The sequence below is a fragment of the Acomys minous genome, assembly GCF_964271855.1.
Source record: "Acomys minous genome assembly, chromosome: 14".
NCBI classification, from domain to species: Eukaryota; Metazoa; Chordata; class Mammalia; order Rodentia; family Muridae; genus Acomys; species Acomys minous.
In genome coordinates, this window is record NC_140496.1 from 77033360 (window position 1) to 77056796 (window position 23437).

Genomic DNA, 23437 nt, shown 5'->3' on the forward strand with positions numbered 1-23437 from the left:
ACATCATTATGTGATGAATGACTACACACACACACACAAATAATATTTATGACATGAGCAAACATACCAAACTTATATGCAATTATAATTCCTTTCTGTTGTTTTAATTGACAATCGCAGATCATTCTGTTTTACTAGTAAAGACAAAGGAGCCAGATGCTGTGGTGAAAAACCTGCTAGCTCAGAGAGTCAGAGAAGGCACCCAGCTGACCTTCCTACTCAGCTCACATCCCAATGAGAAAGGCCCAAAGGCTCAGCTGACTGCCCAGGAAGAAGTGGGGGATGGGGGAGGGGAAACAACAAGACCAAAGGCAGGGAACTGAGAAGCTCAAGACTGAAAGAGCCCAAGCTAAAATCCCAGGAGCTAAATCACCAAAGACTAAAGACCCTTCTACTTCTACACGCTGTCTTAAATACCCATCAACCCAAAGCCCCTCCTACTCTTTAATCCCTGTCAGCTAGTTTCTTGCTCGGCCTCTTGACCTAGGGTTAACTTTAGTAAATCCTACGTACAGATAGCTCTTTGATTAAAGGTGTGTGTAAGGCTGCCTGAACCACACCTTAGTCACCTGTTTACAGTAAACAGAAAGCTCTTGGGTTAAAGGTGTGTTAGGGCTCAACCATAAGACACAGGGATTTACAGTTCGATCTCAGGGAATCTCAGTGGTATCAGCAACAGATTTTTATATCTCACAATTTCATGTATCACGTTGAGATTAAATAGCCTGCAACACCTTATTTGTTTTCTTAACATATTTTGAAAGGCCAGACACTACATTGAGCTCTGGGGGTGGGGGGTGGGGGGAGGGGAAACAAAACTGAAAGTATAAAAAAAACCAAACCAAGTATCACTTGCCACGGGTGTCAAGCACTAGGAAAAGGACAGAGATAGACTGTAGAGAATGAGATAGGAGAACTAACAGAAGATGAAACAAAATGAGTGGTAGCCACACAGAGGCAGACTAACATCTCATATTGATTCTAAAGGTGCACAAGTTATTTCAAGTGAGATGCAAAGTCACTGGGGACTTTTGAACAGAAGTAAAATATTTATCCATTATTTTTAGTAGGAACACACTGGGTTTGGTGTTGAAAATAGCCTCAAGAAGCAAAGGGAGAGGAAGTGGGGATGTGTTCTATATAAAGCTGGATTCATAATTTATGTGAGAGATGGCTTGGAGCAAGATGATGGGAAGGGAGGTGGTAAGAAGAGATTGGAAGAGCGGGAGAGATGGGTCAGCAGTTAAGAGTCTTTGTTCTTACGGAGAACCAGGGGTTGGGTCCCAGCACCATATGGTGGCTCACAATCACCCACAACTCCAGGTCCAGGGATGCTGTAAGGACTCAGTGGAGTCCTGAGTGAATGTGTGTTGTTGATGTAGTCATCTCATCACGGTCAGCAAAAACATAATGCCTCGGTGAGTAAGCACTGGCTGCTACAAGAGGAGATCATATCTCCCGGAGCTGGAGTTATAGGCAGTTGTGAGTCACTCCACGTGGATGCTGGGAGCCAAACTCCAGTCCTCTGAAAGAGCAGAGAGAACCCTTAACTGTGGAACCATCTCTCCAGCCCCCAACTGTAATTGATATTTTAAATTTTTATTTATTTATTGTTTTGTTTGGTTTTTGAGACAGGTGTTTTGTTTTTTTTATGTGGCTCAGGCTGTCCTAGAGCTCACGCTGTAGACTAGGCTAGCCTCAGATGTACAGAGATACTCACCTGCCTCTGCCTCCTGAATGCTGAACTTAAAGGCGTGCACCACCATTGCCCGGCTGTAATTGATTTTTAAAGTCAGGATTTTGAGAATAAAGTGTTACCGTTTTTTTTTTTTAAACTGCAAAATTTAGGAAACAGAACATAGACTCCTTTGGTAGCCTTGGTAGCCAGTTGAAGACCTCAGTTTGCGGAGACCTCTGTTAGGACCAGAGGTTAGAATGGCCACGGCTCTCCTTCAGGAAGCTCACACTGTGATGTCAGTGCTCGTTAAGTTGTTTCTCCAGACAGAAGAAGGCTCCTTGTCTGGTCTTCGTCCTGCTTGCCTGACCTCACATCGCCTTTACCCCTGTTCCCAAGTGTTCCCGTTGCCCCATGAGAACAGCCCACATCTCACTTGTCTCATGCACTAACGCCTGCCTCTGCCCAAAGGTTCCCCACCCCTAACTGTCTGTTATTTCTTCATCTTAGCTTTTCCAGGGTCATCTTATTTTGAGGGTGTTGATTTTTCATAGCCCTTTGTCGTTGCATTTTAGTGGCTTTTCCTCCTGCCTTTCATTCTCTTGCTAAGTGTGTGCATGAGTGTGTGTGTGTGTGTGTGCACACGCATGCGTGCATGAGTGTGTATGTGTATGTGTGTGTGCGCGCACACGCATGTGTGCATGAGTGTGTGTGTGTGTGCACACGCATGCGTGCATGAGTGTGTGTGTGTCTCGCCCTTTCCTCACCAGTTTTCTTGATTCAGGAAATCAAGAAAAGTATCTTATACTCCCATTTATTGTCCTCATTTTTCTAGTGATAGCACTATTTTTAATACATTTATTATCTTCTATATAAAAGCAATGCTTATGCAAGGGCATAGATTGTATGTTCTCTGGTTTTGTTTGTTTATGTATTTATGTTTTTAGTTTACTGAGACAGGTTCTCTGTGTAGCCCTGGCTGTCCTGGATCTCGCTCTGTAGACCAGGCTTGGCCTTGAACTCAGAGATCTGCCTGCCTCTGCCTCCTGAGCGCTGGGTTTAAGGGTGTGCACCACCACTATCCAGAAAAGATTTTATTTTTAATTATGTGTATCGTATCTGTGTGTGGAGTATGTGCATGTGTGTGCCAGCATCAGATTCCTGAAGCTGGAGTTGCCCAACGCAGGTGCTAAGGCCTGAACTTGGGTCCTCTACAATAGAAGTACATGACCTTTTTGTTTAGTTTTGTTTTGTTTTTCAAGACAGGGTTTCTCTGTGTACCCTGGCTGCCCTGACTAGCACTGTAGACCAGGCTGGCCTTGAACACGCAGAGATCCACCTGTCTCTGCCTCCCAAGTGCTGGGATTACAGGTCTGCACCACCACCTCTGGCTGAAGTACGTGATCTTTAAGTATTGAGCCATCTCTCCAGTCCATATTGCATTTCTTCTCCCTTTTTTTCCTTCGATGTATATGCATGAGTGCCTCGCCTATGTGTATGTATGTATACCATGTGCATGTCTGGTCCTATGGAAGGCAGAAGAAAGTGTCAGGCACCCTGGAACTGGAGTTACAGATGGGTGTGGGAAACAGGAGCAGCAAGTGCTCTTAACCATTAAGCTTCCTCTCCAAAGACCCTTCCCCATCATGTCCCTGATCTTAGACCACATTCTGCTTGTCTCCAGGCGGACACACCACTGAGATCCTGAGGCTGGTTGGAAGCTTGTCCAGTGCGTACTCACCGAGGCATTATGTGTTTGCTGACTCTGACGGGATGAGTGCCAAGAAGATTCGTTCTTTTGAACATGCTCGAGCCAAGAGAGACCCTGCTACTGAGGTACGCGATCATTTCTATAAGTTGCAAGTTGCTCGTCAAATTTGTCTCTGAAAATAATTCCAGAATATTCCAGTACTGTGCCCACAATAGACAATAAAATGTGTACTGGTAGAGAAGTAAGTATCCTTTACTACCAAAAGATAAGAATTTCTTAAATAAATCTTCAAATTAAAAGTAGTTCCTGCTCTCATATTATTTTAGAGAAAACATTTTTTGATTGAATTCAATAGTGAAAATTGTTTTGGTTTATAGTTACATATTTAAAGCATTCAGTAATATACTTTTTGGATTTTCATTAAAGTTCTTTATTAATGTTTATTTATCTTATGTATTATCTATAATCACATCTTTAAATCTTTTTTTTTTTTTTTTTTTTTTTTTGGTTTTTCAAGACAGAGTTCTCTGTGTTAGTATTGGTGTCCTGGACTCACTTTGTAGACCAGACTGCCTGCAACTCACAGCGATCCGCCTGCCTCTGCCTCCCGAGTGCTGGGATTAAAGGCATGTGCTACCATGCCCACCTTTAAAGTGATTTCTTTGTCCACCATTGATGGCTTTATTATAGCTTTTTGTTCTGTTTTTGTTTTTTGAGACAAGGTTTCTCTGTGTAGCCTGGGCTGTCTTGTACTCACTTGCTTTGTAGACCAGGCTGGCCTCAAACTCAGAGATCCACCTGCCTCTGTTTCCCAAGTGCTGGGATCAAAGGCTTGTGCCACCCCCACCCAGCCTATTTCAGCAATTTTTTTGTTGTTATAATTTTTTTCAGAACTCAGTGATGTAAAAAAAAAAAAAAAAAAAGGTAAAGTCACTGTTATTGAAGAAGTACTCCTTGTGTGACCTTCCATCTTTCTCTGTGGATTACCCAGCCGTAAGGCTGCATCAGGTAGCTCAAAAGAGGACAACGGATAAAATTCAGGTCATCGGAGTCTGGGATTTTTGCACTTGCAGACCCAGAGAATAGAATTCATCTCTCTTCGGGGGCAAGATCTATACAAGATAAAACTGGGGTGCCATTGGATCATGTTCTCAACAGTAGATAAAGATTATTTCTAGGCTGAAGACTGAAGATCATATACAATAGTAAAATGAGAAACTAGACATCTGGTCTTCTGTGGTTCCGGACTCCGCTGTATCCTGTTTCCCAGGTTGGGTGGGTCTTCTCTTGGTTGGAATTTAAAATCCACTAATGGAGCTCCTCCCCCTACTCCCTTTAATCTCCACCCCCCCCCCCCCCTACATTTACTAACTTTTATAAAAGTCAATGTAACTTATAACCATGCCCAAAACTAACATACTGTTAAACTTTAGTCTTGGAAAAATCTATATCAAATAAGACCAGAATATAAACCTATATAGATTCATATCCTTTCATTCAGCCATAGGACAATGTGTAGTACTTTTCCTGTGTGTGAGATCAGCTGACACTTCCTATTATAGGAAGCAATACTATACTTACTAACTTCTCAGGACCTACTGTCGTAGTTGTAAGGCACCATAAAGTAGGCAGCCTCAACACATGGATTTTTCTCACAGCTCTGGGGCCTGTGAAGTCTGAAGTCAGGGTGTCAGAGCATTGTGCCTCCTCAGAAGTCTCTAGGAAAAGGGCCCTCCTTGCCTGGTCCTGACTCCTGGTGTTTTCCGGCAGCCCTTGACCTACCTTAGGTTGTACCTACGTCCCTCCAGTCTCTGCTGCCATTACCACGTGGCCTTTCTGTCTTCATCTGCCTGTCCTATGAGGACAGAAGTTGTTGACTTTTGAGCTGTTTTTAAACTCTCATATCACTTTAACCACCGAAGTGGTATTAAAGTAAGGAAGGAGTGTATCTATTTGGTACCTTTCCTCTGTCACTTAATTTCCTGCTGGGGCAGCACAGCCACTGCAGGAACAATGATGTCTCGTTCTGAAAGAATCTCTATTCTTGAATCCAGGGCTGGAAAAAGATGTAGGAGGGAATTGTCCTTTGTGGGTTGGTCCTGTGTACCATTCTCTTGCATATTCTCTCTCCTCCTTCCCTCCCTCCTCCATCCTCTCCTTGTGTCCTCGTGTCTGTTCCTGTAGGGCAGTATAGGGCATACAACCAAGGATTAGTGCATATGCATATAGTCATATAGACTGTGTTAAGGGGCTTCAGGAGCAGGTGGGAGCTAGTTTATAATTTTTTATTTTATTTTTTGGTTTTTTTGAGACAGGCTTTCTCTGTGTAGCTTTAGGTGTCCTAGACTCCTTTCTAGACCAGGCTGGCCTCGAACTCAGTGCTCCACCTGCCTCTGCCTCCCAAGTGCTGGGATTAAAGATGTTCATCACCATGCCCAGCTTAGTTTATAAATTAAAACCTATAATTTATTGTCTTCAGTTTGTTGTGCCTGTTTCACAAGATCCCCAAAAGACCACCAGGAGACGAAACCGATGCAAGCACAAGAGGAACTTTATTCACAGCTTGAGCCAGGCTTGTAAATCTCACCATTGCAGTGGTATCAGGAGGAGGGCCCTGAACTCTGAGTTAAAGGTAATTTATAGGTCCCTTTCCCAGCATGCCTAAAGCAGGAGAATTTCAGCCTGGCAAGCATCTATTGGTTAAGATCCAAAAGAGCGTACTGTGTTTTAAAACGATTGGTTGTGAGAGGGCACAAAAACCATAAATGGTTCTGGTTTTCTTTGTTCTCCCTTGCCGGGGGGTGGGGGGTTAGGGAGGTGGGGGTGGGTGGGGGGGTGGGGGGAGTACATCTGGTCTCAGGTTTCAGTTGGAGTGTCCTGTTCTGTGCTGCTTGGCTATTGCCAGGGAAGAGGGGCAATTAGCACATTCTGTGGATTTCCAGGAACAAGGCTATATGACCTTAGTAATGAGCTGAGGGGGCCCTCTGGGCTGGTTTCCCTGGCAACAATATCTCTGATGGGCAAACAGGAATTCAGCAAGGCTAGTTCCTCCTCACGGCTGCCTCCTCATGCCAGGTCCTTGCTTAGGCCTGTAGGCCTATTCCTTCAACTTTGCCCCAGTGACTCTGAAATCCAATTTTAATTCTTCTGGTCTCTCATTCCCCACTCTGATAGGTTCATTGAAGGCCCAATCATGAGTCTTCCTGAGATTTATTCTACTGAATCTGCCTGTTGTAGAGCCAAGTACTGCACCCTCATGACCATTAGCTGGATGGTGCCCAATCTTTGCTTGATGAAGGCAACTAATCTAAAATGCATGGGCCCAAAGTAAGCAATAATAGCAGTATTAGTAAGGGTCCTATTAGAGCAGAAAGCAAGGTAGTAAACCAGGGGGAAGCACTGAACCAGGATGCTAGCCACATTTGCTCAGCGTTATATTCTCTCTCACATTTAGCCAAATTTTCTCTAACTCTAGCTGATGACTCCTTGTCAGCTCCAGAGTGATCAGCTTAGAAACAACAATCCTCCCTGAGAGCCGCACAGAGTCCTGCCTGCTGGAGAAAGAATAAATCTGCCCTCTTCTAATTTGTAATACAACCTCTGCCAGTGAGGTCAATGACTCTTGTGAGTGAGAGATAGACTTTTCCAGATTTTGAATATCTGCATCTAATGCTATTCTGAGGCTATTCTAGCTATGGCTCTGTGTCACCAGTGCAGAAATTCTGGTCCTTGCACCTGCTAATCCCAACCCTAGTAACATTGTTAGGGTAATAGCAGTAAACGGCTCTCTTCTCTGTCTCCTTAGTCCTGTTGTTGTTGGTGCCTCGAGCATTGTTTGGCTCATCTCCTCATCTGTATAATAAGTAATCCTAGGAATAAGATGCACCCTGCAGTCCAGTCTAACACTTTAGAATGTATGCAGGGTGTTAGTCCCATAGAACATGCCCACCATCTTTGCTTGGGGAGAATCGGGTATGAATCATTAAATCATTTGGTGCGACTTCTAGGGTCCCTGTTATACAAGACTTCATGGGAGGAGGGTATTTTGCCTATGCAGGTACCGTGCTGGAGACATCCTGGAAAGTTAGACCGGCCTGGCCAGCCTGTACCCACCTGCAGTCTTGTGGGCTTCCTGAATAGGATACTTGCCCACTAAATGCAATGCTCTAGTAGTATGGAGGGGTAGGTAAATAACAGAGCCGGCATGACTCAGTTAGATCTGGTCTGGAACCATTCATCGTCTGGTAGGTTTGCTGCATAAGGGTCCCAATTAGTTCATTGTCTAAGTAGGGGCCTCCCCTCACTGTAGGTGCCAAAGTTTTGCTTGTTATGTTCTGGAGTTGTTAAAATTAATCATTGGGCTTGTGGAGACCCTGGAGATTGCAGTACGAGTATGTAGGCGTTCAGAGTGTCAGGGTTTGGACCTCAAAACTGGATTGGGGCCTACTGCTCATCTGACCCAGGGGGTGGCTAGTAATTGTACCTTAAAAAGGAACCCAGAGCCGTATGTCGCCCCAGAGCAGTACAAGCACAGGCCTCAGGTCTGTCCCCTCTCCCAGTTAGGAAACTTTTTGCCCTTGTCAGTAAGCCTTAGTTTCAGGGGGTTGCAAGTGAAGTGGTCACACAGACCAGAGCCACACACTATATATATATATATGTGTATATATATATATATATATATATATATATATATATATATATATATATATATAATGATACATAGTTGGTGGTCATGGTCCTCTAGTCAGTTGGATCAGGTCAGACTGGACTCCAGGTCTCCAGCTCATCCAACCTGTTGATTGACTATACAAAAAAAGTCTCCCACTTCCCCACACTTACGGCTCTGGGCCTGATCTCTCCAGTCCCTGAGACAAACATAAAATTCAGCCATCGATAGTACGTTCCTGGATTCTGCCCCATAGCAACCAGGCTCCCCAATGTGCTGTCTTAGCCGAAACTCAGAACACGTTCTTCCTGAATGACTGGGACGAGGCACCATTGGACACTCAGGCATACCAGGAGAACCAGCCTTCCAATCTGGCACATCCCAATTGTTATCTCCAGCAGCTAAGTCACAGAGATGAAAGTGGAGTTCAGACCACCAGCTGTCTGAGACGGATGTTGGAGGTGGCCAAGATAACTTCCCCCGTGGTCACATTGATTATCTCCTCGGTCACAAAGGGGTTGGCTGGTTTGGTGTGTGTGTAATGGATCACAATGTGGTCAACTTTGAGACTGCAATGCAGTTGGCGTTGTCAGCAGCACCATGTATGGTCCTTTCCAGCCTGATTCTAGTGCCCCTGGCGATGTCTTCTGACGTAGAACCCATCTCCTGATCGGAACCAGTGAGGTTCTGGTGGTGGACCTGATTCATAAAGGGCTCTTAGCTTAGGCCAGACATTTTTGTGATGACCTCAACTTGAAGGTTAGGGATAGTGGGAGGAGGAACCCCAAATATCTCAAAAGGGGTAAGTCCCATTTGGTAAGGGGACTTATGCATTCAATAGAGTGCGAAGGGAAGGACAGCCACCCGATTCCCTGCTGTCTCTAAGGTCAATTTAGTTAAGGTCTTTTAGAGTTCTGTTCATCCTCTCTACCTGCCCTGAACTCTGAGGTCTATAAGCACAGTGCAGTTTCCAATCAATCCCCAGGACCATGGACGAACTCTGACTTACCTTGGACACAAAAGCTAGTCCATTGTATGACCCTATCATCTGAAAGAAGCCATACCTTGTAAAGTTTTCTTCTAGAAACTTCTTGGCTACTACCAGAGCTGTCTCATGTTCCATCAGGAAAGCTTCCATCCATCTTGAATAGATGTCTACAAAGACTAACAAATACTTATAGCTATATTTAGCTGGTTTTAACTCCATGAAGTCTCTTACCTTGCACATGAGTGCCTGAATTTTTGCCGTTAGGCATAGTATTTGTCAATTGGCATGCCTTGCAATTTTCAACAGTGTCTTCAATTTTTGAATTTGCGTTTTTAGTTGTAACTGTAGATTGCTGCACCAAATCTTGCATCCTTCGGATGCCCATGTGGGGAGAGCGGTGAATCTTTTCTAACATCTTTGTCCCCAGCTTTTCAAGTAGTACTAGGTTTCCTTCTGTTGAACTCCACCACCCATGTAAACATTGAGACATGGGCAGCTTTCAGGCCCATTTAATATCCTCCGGGGAGTAGTTTGGTTGTTTGGGGAGGACTGAATCTCCACAGTCAGCTAAGGTCAGGAAAGGCTCAGCCTCTAATGCAATTGCTTTTGCCATCTGGTCAGCTCAGGTGTTATCTATCGTGATGGGAATGTCTACCCTCTGATGTCCTGGGCAGAAAGTGATAGCCAGTCTTTTGAGAAGCCAAACGGCTTCTAATAATGCTGATATTTCTTCTTTGTTTTTAATAGTTTTTCTTTCAGCTATCACTAGGTCCGGCTCCCAGTAGATAGCTCCATATTCATGAGCAGTGGCAAAAGCATACTGACTGTCAGTGTACACATTTAGTCTCACATCCTTTCCTAATAGTCAGTGCCTTTGTTAATGCCATCAGCTCAGCATTTTGAACTAAGTCCTGACCGGGAGGGGCTTTGCCCATATGGTTATAGTTAAGGACACAACTGCTGCCCCTGCACACCTCTTGCCATCCTGAATGAAGCTCCTCCCATCCCTAAACCAGATTTCATCAGCGTTGGCCAAGGGGACATCCTGCAGATCATCTTGGACCCCATGCACCTGGGCCAGGATCCCAACTCAGTCGTGCAGAGGAGTGTCCAGGTCTGGGTCCAGGAGCAGGGTGGCTGGGTTCAAGGAGGTTGGTGCCTGGATGATGACTCTGGGCAAATTTAAAAGTAATGCCTGGTAGTGGGTTAGGCATACATTGCGCAGCCATCGATCTGGGGGCTGCTTGAGGACCCCCTTGATGTCATGAGGGGTAGTTTTGATCAAGTCCTGTCCGAGGGTCATTTTGTCAGCATCTTAAACTAGCAATGCTACCGCAGCAATGATGTGAAGGCAAGGGGGCCAGCCAGCCACGGGGTGCAATCTCTTGGACAAATAAACTACTGGTCTTTTCCATGGCCCGAGTGTCTGGGCGAGAACACCTTTGGCAATTCCTTTCTTTTCATCTATGACAGCTGGAATGGCTTAGTGACATCGGGCAGTCCAAGAGCCGGGGCAGACAGCAATGCCCCTTTTATGGCGTCAAAAGCTTGCTCGTACTCAGCTATCCACGAGAAGCCACCAGTTTGTTCTTTAGTGGCTGCATAAAGTGGCTTAGTGAGCTCTGCAAAGCTTGGTACCAGAGCCTACAGAACCCAGCCAGCCCTAAAAATTCCCACATTGGCCTCGGGCTTTTAGGGGGTGGGATCTTAAGGACCGTTTCCTTGCAGGCATCTGACAACCATCTCTTACCTTCCTTTAAAATGTAGCCCAGGGCCGGGCATGGTGGTGTACACCTTAAAAAAGCAGCATTCAGGAGGCAGAGGCAGGCGGATCTCTGTGAGTTCGAGGCCAGCCTGGTCTACAGTGCAACTCCAGGACAGCCAAGGCTACACAGAGAAATCTGTCGGGGGAGGGGGCGGGGGCGCGGAAAGTAGCCCAGAGATTGTACTTCTTATTTGCATATTTAGGCTTTCTTTGTGAAGGCTCCTAATGTTTGGAGCAAGTCCTTTGTCGCTCATAGGCAGGTTTTTCATCAGTAGTAGCTACCAACAGGTCATCCACATACTGCAAGGGAGTATCTTGGGGGTGCAGTTCTCGTACTCACTCAAGACCCCGTGTAGGGCCTCATCAAAGGTCATCAGGGAGTTTTTGAAGCCTTGTGGCAGTCTTGTCCAGGTCAGTTGTCCACTTATCCCGACATCTAGATCATGCCATTCAAATGCAAAGTAATCTTGACTTTTGGGGGCAAGAGGCAGGCATAAAAAAGCATCCTTCAGATCTAGGAGAGCATACCACTGATGTCCTGGGGACAGGGCACTCAGGAGGGTTATATGGGTTTGGCACGGTCAGATGAATATCCATCACTCGTTTGTTGATCTCTTGGAGGTCCAGCTGGATAGTAATTTGAGTGTGGTTTCCTAACTGGCAATAAAGGCGTGTTCCAGCCTGCCTGACATTGCCTGAGAACCCCCAATTCCAACAGCCATTGGATATGAGGAATGATGCCCTTTTTAGCTTCTAAAGGCATTAGGTACTGCCAGACTCTGATCAGACCTGCACCAGGCTTCAACTCAACAAAAATGGGTGGTCTGTGCTTGGCAAATCCCATACCCCCCAATCTCGGCCCATGCCTGAGGGAAGCCTTCCAGCCAGACTTCTATCTCTGGTCCTATTGCTGGACTAAAAAGCCTATATTCATCTGCCAAGGTGGTGGTGAGGATAAGAACCGGGGGCCCTCTGTAGATCAATGACATTGATGATATTTGAGGAGAAATGTATTTGTGCTCCTAGTTTGGTTAGGAGTTCCTAAGCCCTTCCCAGAAGGGGATAGGGGCAATCTGGTATCACCTTAAATGAGTGGGTTACCTGGCCCATCTCTAAGCCCACCATTCTTCCCGTAGTCCATGGATACTGTTTCATTCCGGTGGCCTCTTGCGCCGATGCTTTATTAGACAGCAGGCCTTTTGGCTGCAACACGATGCAATGTTGGTCCCCTGTGTCAGCCAGGAAGTCTACAGGTTTCCCTTCACTTTTAGGGTTACCCTAGGTTCAGGGAGGGGCTCCAAACCTCATCCCCATCAGTCTTCGCCATCATCTGACCCCAGGGGGAGGACCTTCTGAGTCCCTCTTATTTTGGGCCATTCTCTTGCCCAATGTCCCTCCTCCTTGCAGTAGGTGCAATGGTTGCAACTCAGTCTAGGCTTTCCCCTGCAGCACCCTTTACCTTCAGGGTCACATGTCATCTCTTTCAGACATCTGTGGCAGTCTTCTGGCTCCAAGGTGGCAGCCAGGAGCACTCTGGCCATCATATGTGCCATGTTTGTTTGTTTGTTTGTTTTTGACACTTTTGCTTGACTCTCATTTGCTTTTCCTCTGAACGTTCCCTATTGTTATACACCTCAGCTGCTAAGGTTACTAAATCTCTGAGACTCTTTTCCTGTAAGTCATGTAGGCTCTGGAGTTTCCGCCTGATATCCAGCACCTCCTGAGCTACAAAGGACATTGCAACTGGAGCCTTATGCTCAGCAGCCTCTGGATTATATGGTGTGAATCTCCTGAAAGCCTCCATGACCCTTTCTAAGAAGCTGCTGGATTTTCATCTGACCCCTGCTTTTAACATCATAGACCTTGGTCCAACTAGTTGGCCTCCTGGCCGCTGCTTTGAGACCTGCCAACAGAACCAAGCAGTAGACCAAGAGCCTCTCCTTACCTGCAGCCTTGTTATAGTCCCATGCAGGCCTCTGCAGGGAGAAGCTGCCATCTATAATGGCCTGGTCAGTGATGGGCTCCCCATTAATGCCTGGAACCAGCTTCCTAGCCTCTGTCTGGATGCGTTCTCTTTCCTCCTTGGTAAATCTGTAACAGCTGCTGACAATCATACCAAGTGGGCTGATGCATGACAAGAACAGTATTGAACAATTCTGTGAGGTCCTTTGGGTCCTCTGAAAACCTGGCATGCCTTTCCTTTCCTTCCAATTATAAAGATCACTGGTAGCAAAAGGCCATTAATGATGTGGTTGGTTACCTTGGTCATCCATCAGCCCAGCCTTTCTCTCTCTCTCTCTCTGTCCTAGGCTCCCCCCTTTTCTCCCTCTCTCCTCCCCCTCTACCCTCATGGCTCCTTCACTGACTCTACCCCTTCTCCAGATCCTCACTCCTCTCCCCAATAAACCTCCTTATACCAGATGTGTTGCGTGACGTAATTTCTCACGGGCACACCTTGGCCCGAGCCTGTCCTTGCTGCATTTATATTTCATAATAGTAAATATGTGGAGCAGAGACCAATGTATCAGATATCCCAAACTCATGTTCTGTTTTCAGTGAAACCAATGCCTCTGCTCATGATTTTAGATAATCTGCTTAAGCCGAGACACGGAGAAACTCTTAGGCACAAATCTCATCTATGCTGCAGTTACTTTGGACTTTTCTTGGCTTTGTATCACACTCATGTCCCTGGCTGTCCATAGTTAGCTTCCTAATGCACTTGATTGCCCCAATTATTCAACATCCTAATGTTTCCAGTGGTTTCCTTAATATAGAAAAATATAATTGAAACCAAAAGCCAGTGTTCATTGGAGACACTGTTTAAAAGCAAAAGCAGAATAAAAAGATCTGCCATTAGTCATGCCACTTTTTGTTTTTAACTTCTTGCCTATAATGAAATAATAAGTATAAATACTGAGAGGAGAAATAAAATCTTATATTATGCTGGGCATGGCACACACCGTTAATCCCAGCATTTGGGAGGCAGAGACAGGTGGATCTCTTTGAGTTCGAAGCCAACCTGGTCTACAAATTTTTGTTTTGTTTGTTTCCGAAATAAGGTTTCTCTGTGTTGACCAGGCTGGCCACAGAAAAACTTGTATTATATAAGGATTATATCTAGCAACAACAACAAAAAGTAGCTAAAAGGCCTATCAAGTAGGGCAAGTATTAAAAAGTGTTGTTACAAGCTAGATAATACAATAACATTGTAGCTGTTTCCCATGCTGGCATTAGCTTGGAGAAAATAACCGGGAAAAGGCACCATATTAAATACTGGGCAGGAACTTTTAAGGGGGAAATAATATGGACATAAAAGTGAAATCTTACCAAGGGATATTTAATTATGATATAAGTAAATGTAGAGGTATATTCTCGATGTTTAAAACTGATACATTTACACACACACACACATACACTTAACATAGTAGCATTTGTTTGTTTTGAGACAAGGTCTCTTTATTATATAATTCTGGCTTTCCTAGAATTCCCTATGTAGACCAGACTGACCTTGAACTCACAGAGATCCACCTGCCTCTGCCTCCAGAATGTGAGTGTTCAGATTAAAACCCACCTCATCTGGCAAAACTCTTGTTTTTTATTCAGCTATAAATATCTGCCCCCTTTGACACACATTGGTATGGTTAGTTCGGATTCATCAGTTAACAGAATCAACCCAAGACCATTCCTGCTGTCATGGAATGTTCTCCACCGCAGTTGAGAAAAGAGCAATGCTGGACACCGTGGCTAAGATAACTGTGAGGCCCATGAAAAACTGAACAGTGCTGTACTGATTACATGGGGATGAGCAGTTGCTCATCGGGGCCTGGAGAAGATGAAGACACCGAGAGGGGCGTTTCAGGCACAAGGCACATCACAGAAGCCACAGCATGTAATGTTCCTAGACGTTGGTGGAGTGGCAGAGTCCAAGTCCCAGAAATGGAGTGAGTAGAGGGAGATGGAAGAAGAAGAGACTCAAGCATGACTTGAGAGCCTTTAATCTGGGCAGTTCTAAGAATACTGTTGTGGGCCGGGCATGGCGGTGCATGCCTTTAATTCCAGCACTCGGGAGGCAGAGGTAGGTGGATCACTGTGAGTTCGAGGCTGGCCTGGTCTACAAAGTAAGTCCAGGACAGCCAGGGCAACACAAAAAAACCCTGCCTTGAACTTTCCCCTCCCCCCCCCCAAAAAAAAGAAGAATACTGTTGTTGGCCTGGACAGATGGCTCAGTGGCTTGCAGAGGACCCAGGTTCAGTTCCCAGTATCCACATAGTGTCTTACACCTATCTGTAACTCTCAATTGGGAGAGGACCCCATCTTCTAACTCCATGGGCACCAGGTGTAAACCATATATAGATGCAGGCAAAACATGATACACATTAAGTTTTTAAGAAGAAAAACCCTATATATGAGTGTGCATGTATGCATGTAAAGAATATTGTTGCTTTGCCATCACACTCTGGGAAGTCAGTGACAGGAGCATATCTAAGTGACTTTATAGTGTTTCATGTCACCTAGACTTAACCAGCAGCTTCCACTGTGGCTCAAAGACTTGGTGTTTTGCGGGTGCTTCTTGCATTCAGGCAAAGCTTTCCTGAGCTCTGTACATTTGCTTGCTCTCTCCTTGCTCCCCTGGCTCTGATCACCTCTTCAAAACCTTGTCATCTTCCATCAACCTGTTTATTCTTTTGTTTTCCTTCCCCAAAAGTCCCACAGGCTTGGAAAATATTCCTCCACTGGCTCGGTGGTGGTGCACACCTTTAATGCCAGCACTAGGGAGGCAGATCTCTGTGAGTTCAAGGCCAGCATGGCCTACAAAGAGAGTTCCAGAACAGTCAGAGCTATTATACAGAGAAACCTTGTCTTGAAAAACAAAAAACAAGAAAGAATTTTTATTGTACTTTTTTCTGCAGACAAGATTGCAGTGTTTCATGTCATTCCCTCATCCTGCCACCAGGTGGTAGCACAGTACAGAATATTGAGCTGTTGACCCTGTGCTAACTCTGGAAACTTTCAGAATGACCAATGATTACTAGTGTGTGTTACAGACTGCTCTGGCCAAGGTTAGACAGGAGACCCTCCTCTCCCTCCTTTTCTTCTTCCTCCTCGTTAAGATCTTGCATCCCTGTTAGATATTATTGTCTTTTCTTCTCTTTCAAATGGTCCTTTCTTGAGTTAGAGGACACTGTACATAGCTCTGGAGTCACCTTCCACCTGCAGGAAGTTTGTGTTCTGGACTTTGTTCACAGGGCTGGGAGCAGGGTCCTGCACAGGGGCTTACATTTGGTCCTTAGCACAACAGAACAACTAAGCCCTTGCTGCGCCGCCCTTGCTGCGCCGCCCTTGCTTATATCTACATGTATGTCAGATGCTCTTGTTGTCTCATCTGAAACTTCCTTCTCCCAGGAAAATATTTCTTGTGTGTGTTTGGGGGATATGCAAGTACGTGAGTGTGCCAGGTTAACACCCAGAAAGCTGTAGCAATCCCCCTGCCTCCATCCCGCCTCCCATACCATTGGGGTGCAGGTACATGTAAGATCATAACCAGTTTGGTACACAGGTGCACAGGAAGCACTCTTATCCATCTGTCTAGCCCTATAATTATTTCTTGAAAACCATAAAAGGGCGGCTAATCATTTTTTTTTTTTGCTAAATTTTGTGAGGAACAAAAGGAGCAAGTGTCTTGCTGCCTCAAGAAGCTTTTAGTGTAGTTGGAGAGAAAAACATAATAATAGAAACCTCAAGGGTCACCTGATAGCCAGGCGTCGTGGTGCCCATAATCCCAGCACTTGGGAGGCAGAGGCAGTGGGATCAATGTGAGTTCGAGGCCAGCCTGGCCTACAAAGTGAGTCCAAGACAGCCAGGAATACACAGAGTAACCCTGTCTCAAAAAAAAAAAAAAGTCAACTGATAATGGAGCTGGAGGATGGCTCTATCAGTAAAGTGCCTGTGTGTAAGCGTAAGGACATGAGTGTGGATGCCCAGCATCCACATACAAAGCTGGGCAGTGCAGCAGAGGCCTGTGATCTGTGCAGGCGTGGGGGGCTCCCTGGAGCTCACTGGTCAGCCAGCCTAGTCAAACTGGTGAGCTTCAGCTCAGTGAGAGACCCTGTCTTAATGAATAAGGCAAAGAGTATTTGAGGAAGACACCTCATGTTGTCCTCAGGTCTACACACACACACACACACACACACACACACATACATATGCATACACACACATCCATATATACCACCACCATTACCACCACACATACATACACAATACTCACAAATCATACACCACACACACATACCACACCACAATACGCATACACTACACAAACACACCCACCCCACATTTACCCCCACCACCATGCTACATATAAACTATTCACACACACACACACACACACACACACACACACACGCACGCACGCACGCGCACACACACACACACACACACACACACACACGTTAATAAGAGCACCACTGAGTTGTCTCTGAAGCCACTCAGCCTGAGTGAAACCTTCATTGAGAGCAGCTGTGCTCTCAAATGCTTCGCTTTAGGTGGGTAGAAGACCAGAGCTGTAACACTTGAACTGTATTAGCCTTCGTGCTCCCATGACAAACTGAAGATGGAGTGAAATCTTCCCTAGAAAACAGGGGCTTCCAAAGAGCAAACACTTCCCCTGCCCCCTAATACCTACCACTTACTTAGGTCTCCTTTCCACATCAGTTCCCAGAATACCCCATTTTTATCTTCCAGGCAAGGAGTTAAAGATTAATTGTGAAGAAAGTAGTTTGCTCAACAGAACAAAACTACAAGCTCTAACATGTGGGTCCCGTTTGTTTTTTACCCTTCGTTCCCTTTATACACTACCTTCATACGCTACCACGTCACTCATTAATACGAACTAAGCAGTGCTACTGCCCTCGCTGTGACACAGGGGCTCCTAAGTCTTTGTCGTGGGAGAATGGTGTGTGTATTACAGGGTGCTTCCCAGCCACCAGGAGCCCATGAATGCTTCCCACCAGGCATACCCACCAGCCGAGACAGCCCGAGTGTCTCCCGTCCCTCTATTCTGCTAGAAAATCACTGGGTTGAGCCAATAACCACTATCAGATCCGCAAGGAATGCCTGTCACTTAAGAAGAACCCAGCAATCAGCAAAAGGAATTTCGAGAAAAGGGGAAGGGTGGGGGAAGCTTAAAAGAAAACAGTTATTTTCAGATAACCGAGAGGCTATCATGTCCCCAAGAATAAGACCTAATTATTTGAAAAACTCAGAAACACACTCTTGAGGTTTTTGTTGTTGTTAAAATTTTTAGTGCAAGGATGAAAACTAAATCTGCAGAGCAGTGGACTCTGAAGATTCTGGTATAAACTATAAGAAAAAAAATAGCTGGGTGTGGTGGGGCATGCCTTTAATCCCAGCACTCGGGAGATAGAGGCAGGCCAATCGCTGTGAGTTCGAGGCCAGCCAGGTCTACAAAGCTAGTCTAGGACAGCCAAGGCTACACAGAGAAACCCTGTCTCGAAACACCCCCCCCCAAAGAAAAGAAAGAAAACATTAAAGGTTATCCCAGAAAAGCCAAGGAAACAGGAGAAAAGTTCCAAACAAAAGGGCAGCCTAGGAAAATGTCCCCAGACCCAAAAGGACGTGACCTTCAAAGTGGAAGGAGTACCCAGTCTAGTCAACCTACAGCCACCACAAGGTACGCCATGGAAGGTTTCAAAATTAAGGACAAGCCGGGCGTGGTTGCGCACGCCTTCAGTCCCAGCACTTGGGAGGCAGAGGCAGGTGGATCACTGTGAGTTCGAGGCCAGCCTGGTCTACAAAGTGGGTCCAGGACAGCCAAGGCTACACAGAGAAACCCTGTCTCGAAAAACCAAAACAAAAAACAAAATTAAGGACAAAGAGAAGATACCAGAAGCTTCCAGAGAAACAGAACAAGACCAAACCAGAAGAGAGTCAGTACAAATCCAGACACTGTTTAGAACAGAAGAATGCCAACCAAAGTAACTACTTAGTCACGTGGAGTAAGTACTTAGTCTTGTGGAGTACTTATTCACGCTAACGTAATGCAAACTATAATATGCGCGCTGATGTTTTGGAGGGGGTTCGTGAAAGCACAGAAGTTTGAGTGCTATATTCTTGTTGGCTTTTCTTCTTTGAATTGTTTGCCTTGGATGTAACTCTGGAAGTTTGAAGGTTGCAAGATCCATCAAACAGCTCCTCTACAACAGACTTGGCAGACTTCCACATGCAACCCCCTTCCACGAGGGAGGATGCTGCCTTTGACTTTAATGCATTTGGTGTCTGGTCTAAACAATGTCCAAGCAGTTCTTAGAAAGAAAGAAAGAAAGAAAGAAAGAAAGAAAGAAAGAAAGAAAGAAAGAAAGAAAGAGAGAAAGAGAGAAAGAGAGAAAGAAAGAAGGAAAGAAGGAAAGAAAAGAGAAGGCTGTAAACAACATAAATGCAATTATGGGGTTTCACTTCAGGTGGAAACTACCTCAGCACTGGTGTTTTAGTGCAGTTCTTTTCTTTTGTTCTCTCTCTCTCTCTCTCTCTCTCTCTCTCTCTCTCTCTCTCCTTCCTTTTTTCTTTTCTTTTTCTTTTTTTTTAGACAGAGTCTCTTGTATCACCTTGACTGTCCTAGAACTCACTCTGTAGACCAGGCTGGCCTCAAACTCATAAAGATCCACCTGCCTCTGCCTCCCGAGTGCTGGGATTAAAGGCATGCGATGTGCCACCACACCTGGCTGTAGTTCTGTTCTTACAGTGTAACTAATGTGTGTGTGTGTGTGTGTGTGTGTGTGTGTGTGTGTGTGTGCATTTTTCCTTATTCTAATAAACATTATCTACAGCTAGTTCAACATAAAAGTAAAATATCTCAACCCAGAGAAACTCATACCTCAATTCAGAATGAAGTAAGATGCAATGAGCAAACTGAGTTAGAAAATATGTATCTATTACCAAATATTATTTACCACCATACCCAGCCTTACCAGTTCTTTTCTGTTGCTATAAATCAATATGCCGCTTACTGGGGGACTTCCTGTCTCCTTCCTTCAAACACTTGGATGCTTTCCATAGCTATTAGGCCCAGGAAATACTTCTGAAGCCTAGTACTCACAGTCACACTAGGGATTGCATAATCCTCATATCTCTAAGTAGCAAGGCTGCGTGGCTATTCGTTTCCTGTTGTAGGCAGGATGGACAGGGGACCCTATAGGTCGGCAGGGAAGTGAACAGGAAACAGCAAACTCAGAGGGTGTTCACATCCTGCAGGTGCCTGCTCAGGGCTCACGGTAGCTGACTGCATGACTGCGGGGAGGAGAGCCACTCGTTCCACATTGGGTCCTGCTCAGGACAAGTCTGTCTGTCTGGGCAAATCAATCTCTCTAGGCCTCTGTCTTCTTCTGTGAAATGAGGAAGCCTGGCTAGGATCACAGAACCTTAGCTCGCCTCCAGGGATCCTCAGCTAGCCAAGACCCCAGAGCTGCCTCTCCTGGCTGGCTTCTCAGCTCCGAGTGCGGCTGCCTCTCTGGGCCACACATCTCCAGGGTGAGATGTGTGAGCCCGGAATTCAGGTCCTGAGTCTCAGCCTCCTCCATCACCAGTGCTCAGTACATGTACTTGCTAGCTCAGCCTATTGCCCGTGTTCCACAAACAGAGCCTCATCCTGCCCCATTTCTACCTAAAAAGTGTATGCTTTTATATTTATTTATTTTGTTTTGTGTGTAGATATGTGGATGGACACGTGTGGAGGTCAGAGGACAACTTGCAGGAAATGGTTTTCCATTGTGGGTCCTGGGGATTGATCTTGACACACAATGCCTTTACCTTCTGAACCATCTTGCCATCTCATTTGCCCTCTGAGCCATCTTGGCAGCCCTCAAAATGCACGATTTCTAACACTGACAGTGAGTTTGTACCTGGAGAATTTCACTGGCTCACAGAATTATGCTCAAAAGCAGACTGCAGCTGGTGGTCACGGCAAGGGGCTGTGTCCCTGGCTGCCTGGCAAGCTGAGGTAGGACCAGCTGCCTGCACTACAGAACAAGTTCAAGGCCGCCCTGAGCTGTCTGTGAGATCCTGCCTGCAAAAAAAGTGAAAAGCACCTGGGAAGGTTGCTCAGTGGGCAAGGGTTCTCGCTCTGCAGACATGAGACCTGAGCTCGAATCCCAGGCACCCGTATGAAAAGCTGGGCATGATGCTGCATGCTTGTAACTCCAGCACTGGAGGAGGTGGATCCTGAACGCTTGCTGCCCAGCCAGCCTCGCCAAAACTGTGAGAGACTGTTTCAAAGGCTATAACGTGGAGAGTGATAGCCGGAGGCACCATCCTGCTCTAGAGTGTGCACATCTACACACACACACACACACACACACACACACACACACGGATAAAACTCAATGGTAGTCTTTGCCTGGTGTGCCTGAAGCTTTCTACAATAAATACTATAAGTAAAGTACTGCAATAAACAAACAAACAGGTAGACCCCAGTGAGGACAGGATATGCCCACAACGTCTTTTCCCTTTCTGCATTCTCTTCTCAGGGTTTGATAATACGATTGCTGCAACTAGAAACTTGAGAGCAGCCTCAGGCTCCCTACGGGTTGGCTGAGCCCCATGCTTTACTCTCTATTCCTCCACCTTAACTGACAGAGTCATTGCCCTGAAGTGTGTGTGTGTGTGTGTGTGTGTGTGTGTGTGTGTGTATGTGTGTTATCTCCCAGCTTTGCCTCCTCTAGTCCTTCCCACATCTGCTCTCTCTCCTAGTTGTCAGAGTGGTATTTCTTGAATGCAGATCTGATCCCAGATCCCCTTCTAACAATGGCCAGTGCCTCATTCCTTTAGATTCCAGTACGTGCTCTCTAGCCTGGCTTAGTGGAATCATGTAAATGGAACTTTTCAAAGAGACCGGCTTGTGGAATGAAAGACGTGCAGCCTTTGACTGCACAGCTTAGTTCCAAGGTATTTTACCTCCTTGGTGTGAATAGTTGTTGAAGATTGTAAGAAAAGAATTCATATGGTGATACAAAACAATATTCCTCCCGTGACATGCATGGCAGCAACAAGGTTAGCTATAAAACAAGTTAGATGTTTTGGAAAGTATGTTGTATGGATTGAATTCATAATCACATATATTGTAATAAACTTCTTTAGCTGTTCTTAAACACCCCCCCCAATAAGTAAATAAATAAAAGCTCCATCTCTCCAGCCCATGTCCCCTGCTTTCTATCTGCACATATTCCCTGCTTTCTCAGACCTCTGACGTGCACATGCCACCGCCTCTGCCTCAGGACCCTTCATAAACTTTACATCCATTGTGAGTCAGATCACACATCTCCTGCAGGAAGCGTGAGCTATGAAGATGGAGTTAATTGTTTCTAACGTGGTGACTAACATGATAATTGTGTCTCTTACTATACTTGTCTTTTGGTTCGCAATTATTTCCATGAATTTCCCTTCAGGACTGAAGTAAGTTCCTGCTAAGTGTCTTATCCATCCTCAGTTCTTGTCACCTGCTAAGTGCTCATTACTCGTTTAATAAATGATGAGTGAAGGAATTTACACTAATTATAATAAGAGCAGCATCTGAAATAAGTACAGTTCTTAAATCCAGCATCATAAACAGTTGCTTAAACAACAAAGAGAATAAGAGGAATTTGGCCACTTACAAAACAGGGGGCGAAAATGGAGTCCAGCCTCGGGCAAGACTCACTGCAGCTGCCCAGGGTATCACTAATGACAGGCTATCACCAAGTCTCTTGGCTCTGTCTTCTGCAGCTGCACATGGCTCCTCACAGAGCTGCCTTAAGCCATATTGTTAAGGGAATAAACACGGGGCTTCATAGTTTGTACTGGTTGTCTAAGTAAATTGCAGGTCTCTTACAGCTTATGGACAGAGAGAGGAAGCCTCGGTTTCCTAGAAGCCTTGGCAAACATCTGCCTCATGGTCTCCTGTTGGGTTGTGTTCCCATCTACCATATTTTCCAGTGGATAAGATGGCTGGGCATATAAGGCAACCCTCAGCTTTTCCAGTTAAAATACAGTTTGGAATATACTCGCAGTATAAGACTACCCCTCTTTCAACACACACCCTGTGCAGCAGACTCAGGCATGTGTCTATTTGCAGGCAGGGCACAGATAGCCAGGCCCCCAGCCAGCGTCAGCCTACACTGCCTCTTTACAGCACGCTCCACACTCAACCTGAAGACTTGCAGCTCCCCAAGTCCAATGGGCAGGTTCTGGTGGAGAGCCAACCCATGCTCACATTTTCCTCCTCCTCCTCGAGGTACAGGAAGATGTGTGCAGCTTGCTCCTCCCTACTTCATACTCCCCGCACAGCACTCCCCACTATATGTGACAGACATGATGTACCTGGTGTATAAGACGACCCTGACTTTGACATGGATTTGGGGGGCTTAAAAAGCCGTCTTATATACTGGAAAATACATGTTTTAGCCTACCTTAGGAGCCAGGAGTGGCCATGTTTTTATATGAGGAAATTATGGTCATTTTGATTTCAGAAGGATTGGTTAAGCCACCCAACATACATTAGAAATAAATACTCTGTGATGCTGAAGCTGTTCCAAGCTCTTTTGGGAGCTTCGGCTGGGGATAAGTGAGATGGGATGAATACC

At 45.5% G+C, this 23437-nt stretch overlaps 1 protein-coding gene across 2 annotated transcripts in view; it reads left to right on the forward strand.

Moving 5' to 3' along the window:
• The window catches only part of ALG14 (ALG14 UDP-N-acetylglucosaminyltransferase subunit), a 69828-nt gene that overhangs the window by 1197 nt on the left and 45194 nt on the right, over positions 1-23437 (forward strand). For both annotated transcript variants that reach the window (XM_084756585.1, XM_084756584.1), the window contains exon 2: positions 3360-3511. In XM_084756585.1, coding sequence (XP_084612711.1) covers positions 3360-3511 — 152 coding nt within the window. The remainder of the gene's footprint in view (positions 1-3359; positions 3512-23437) is intronic.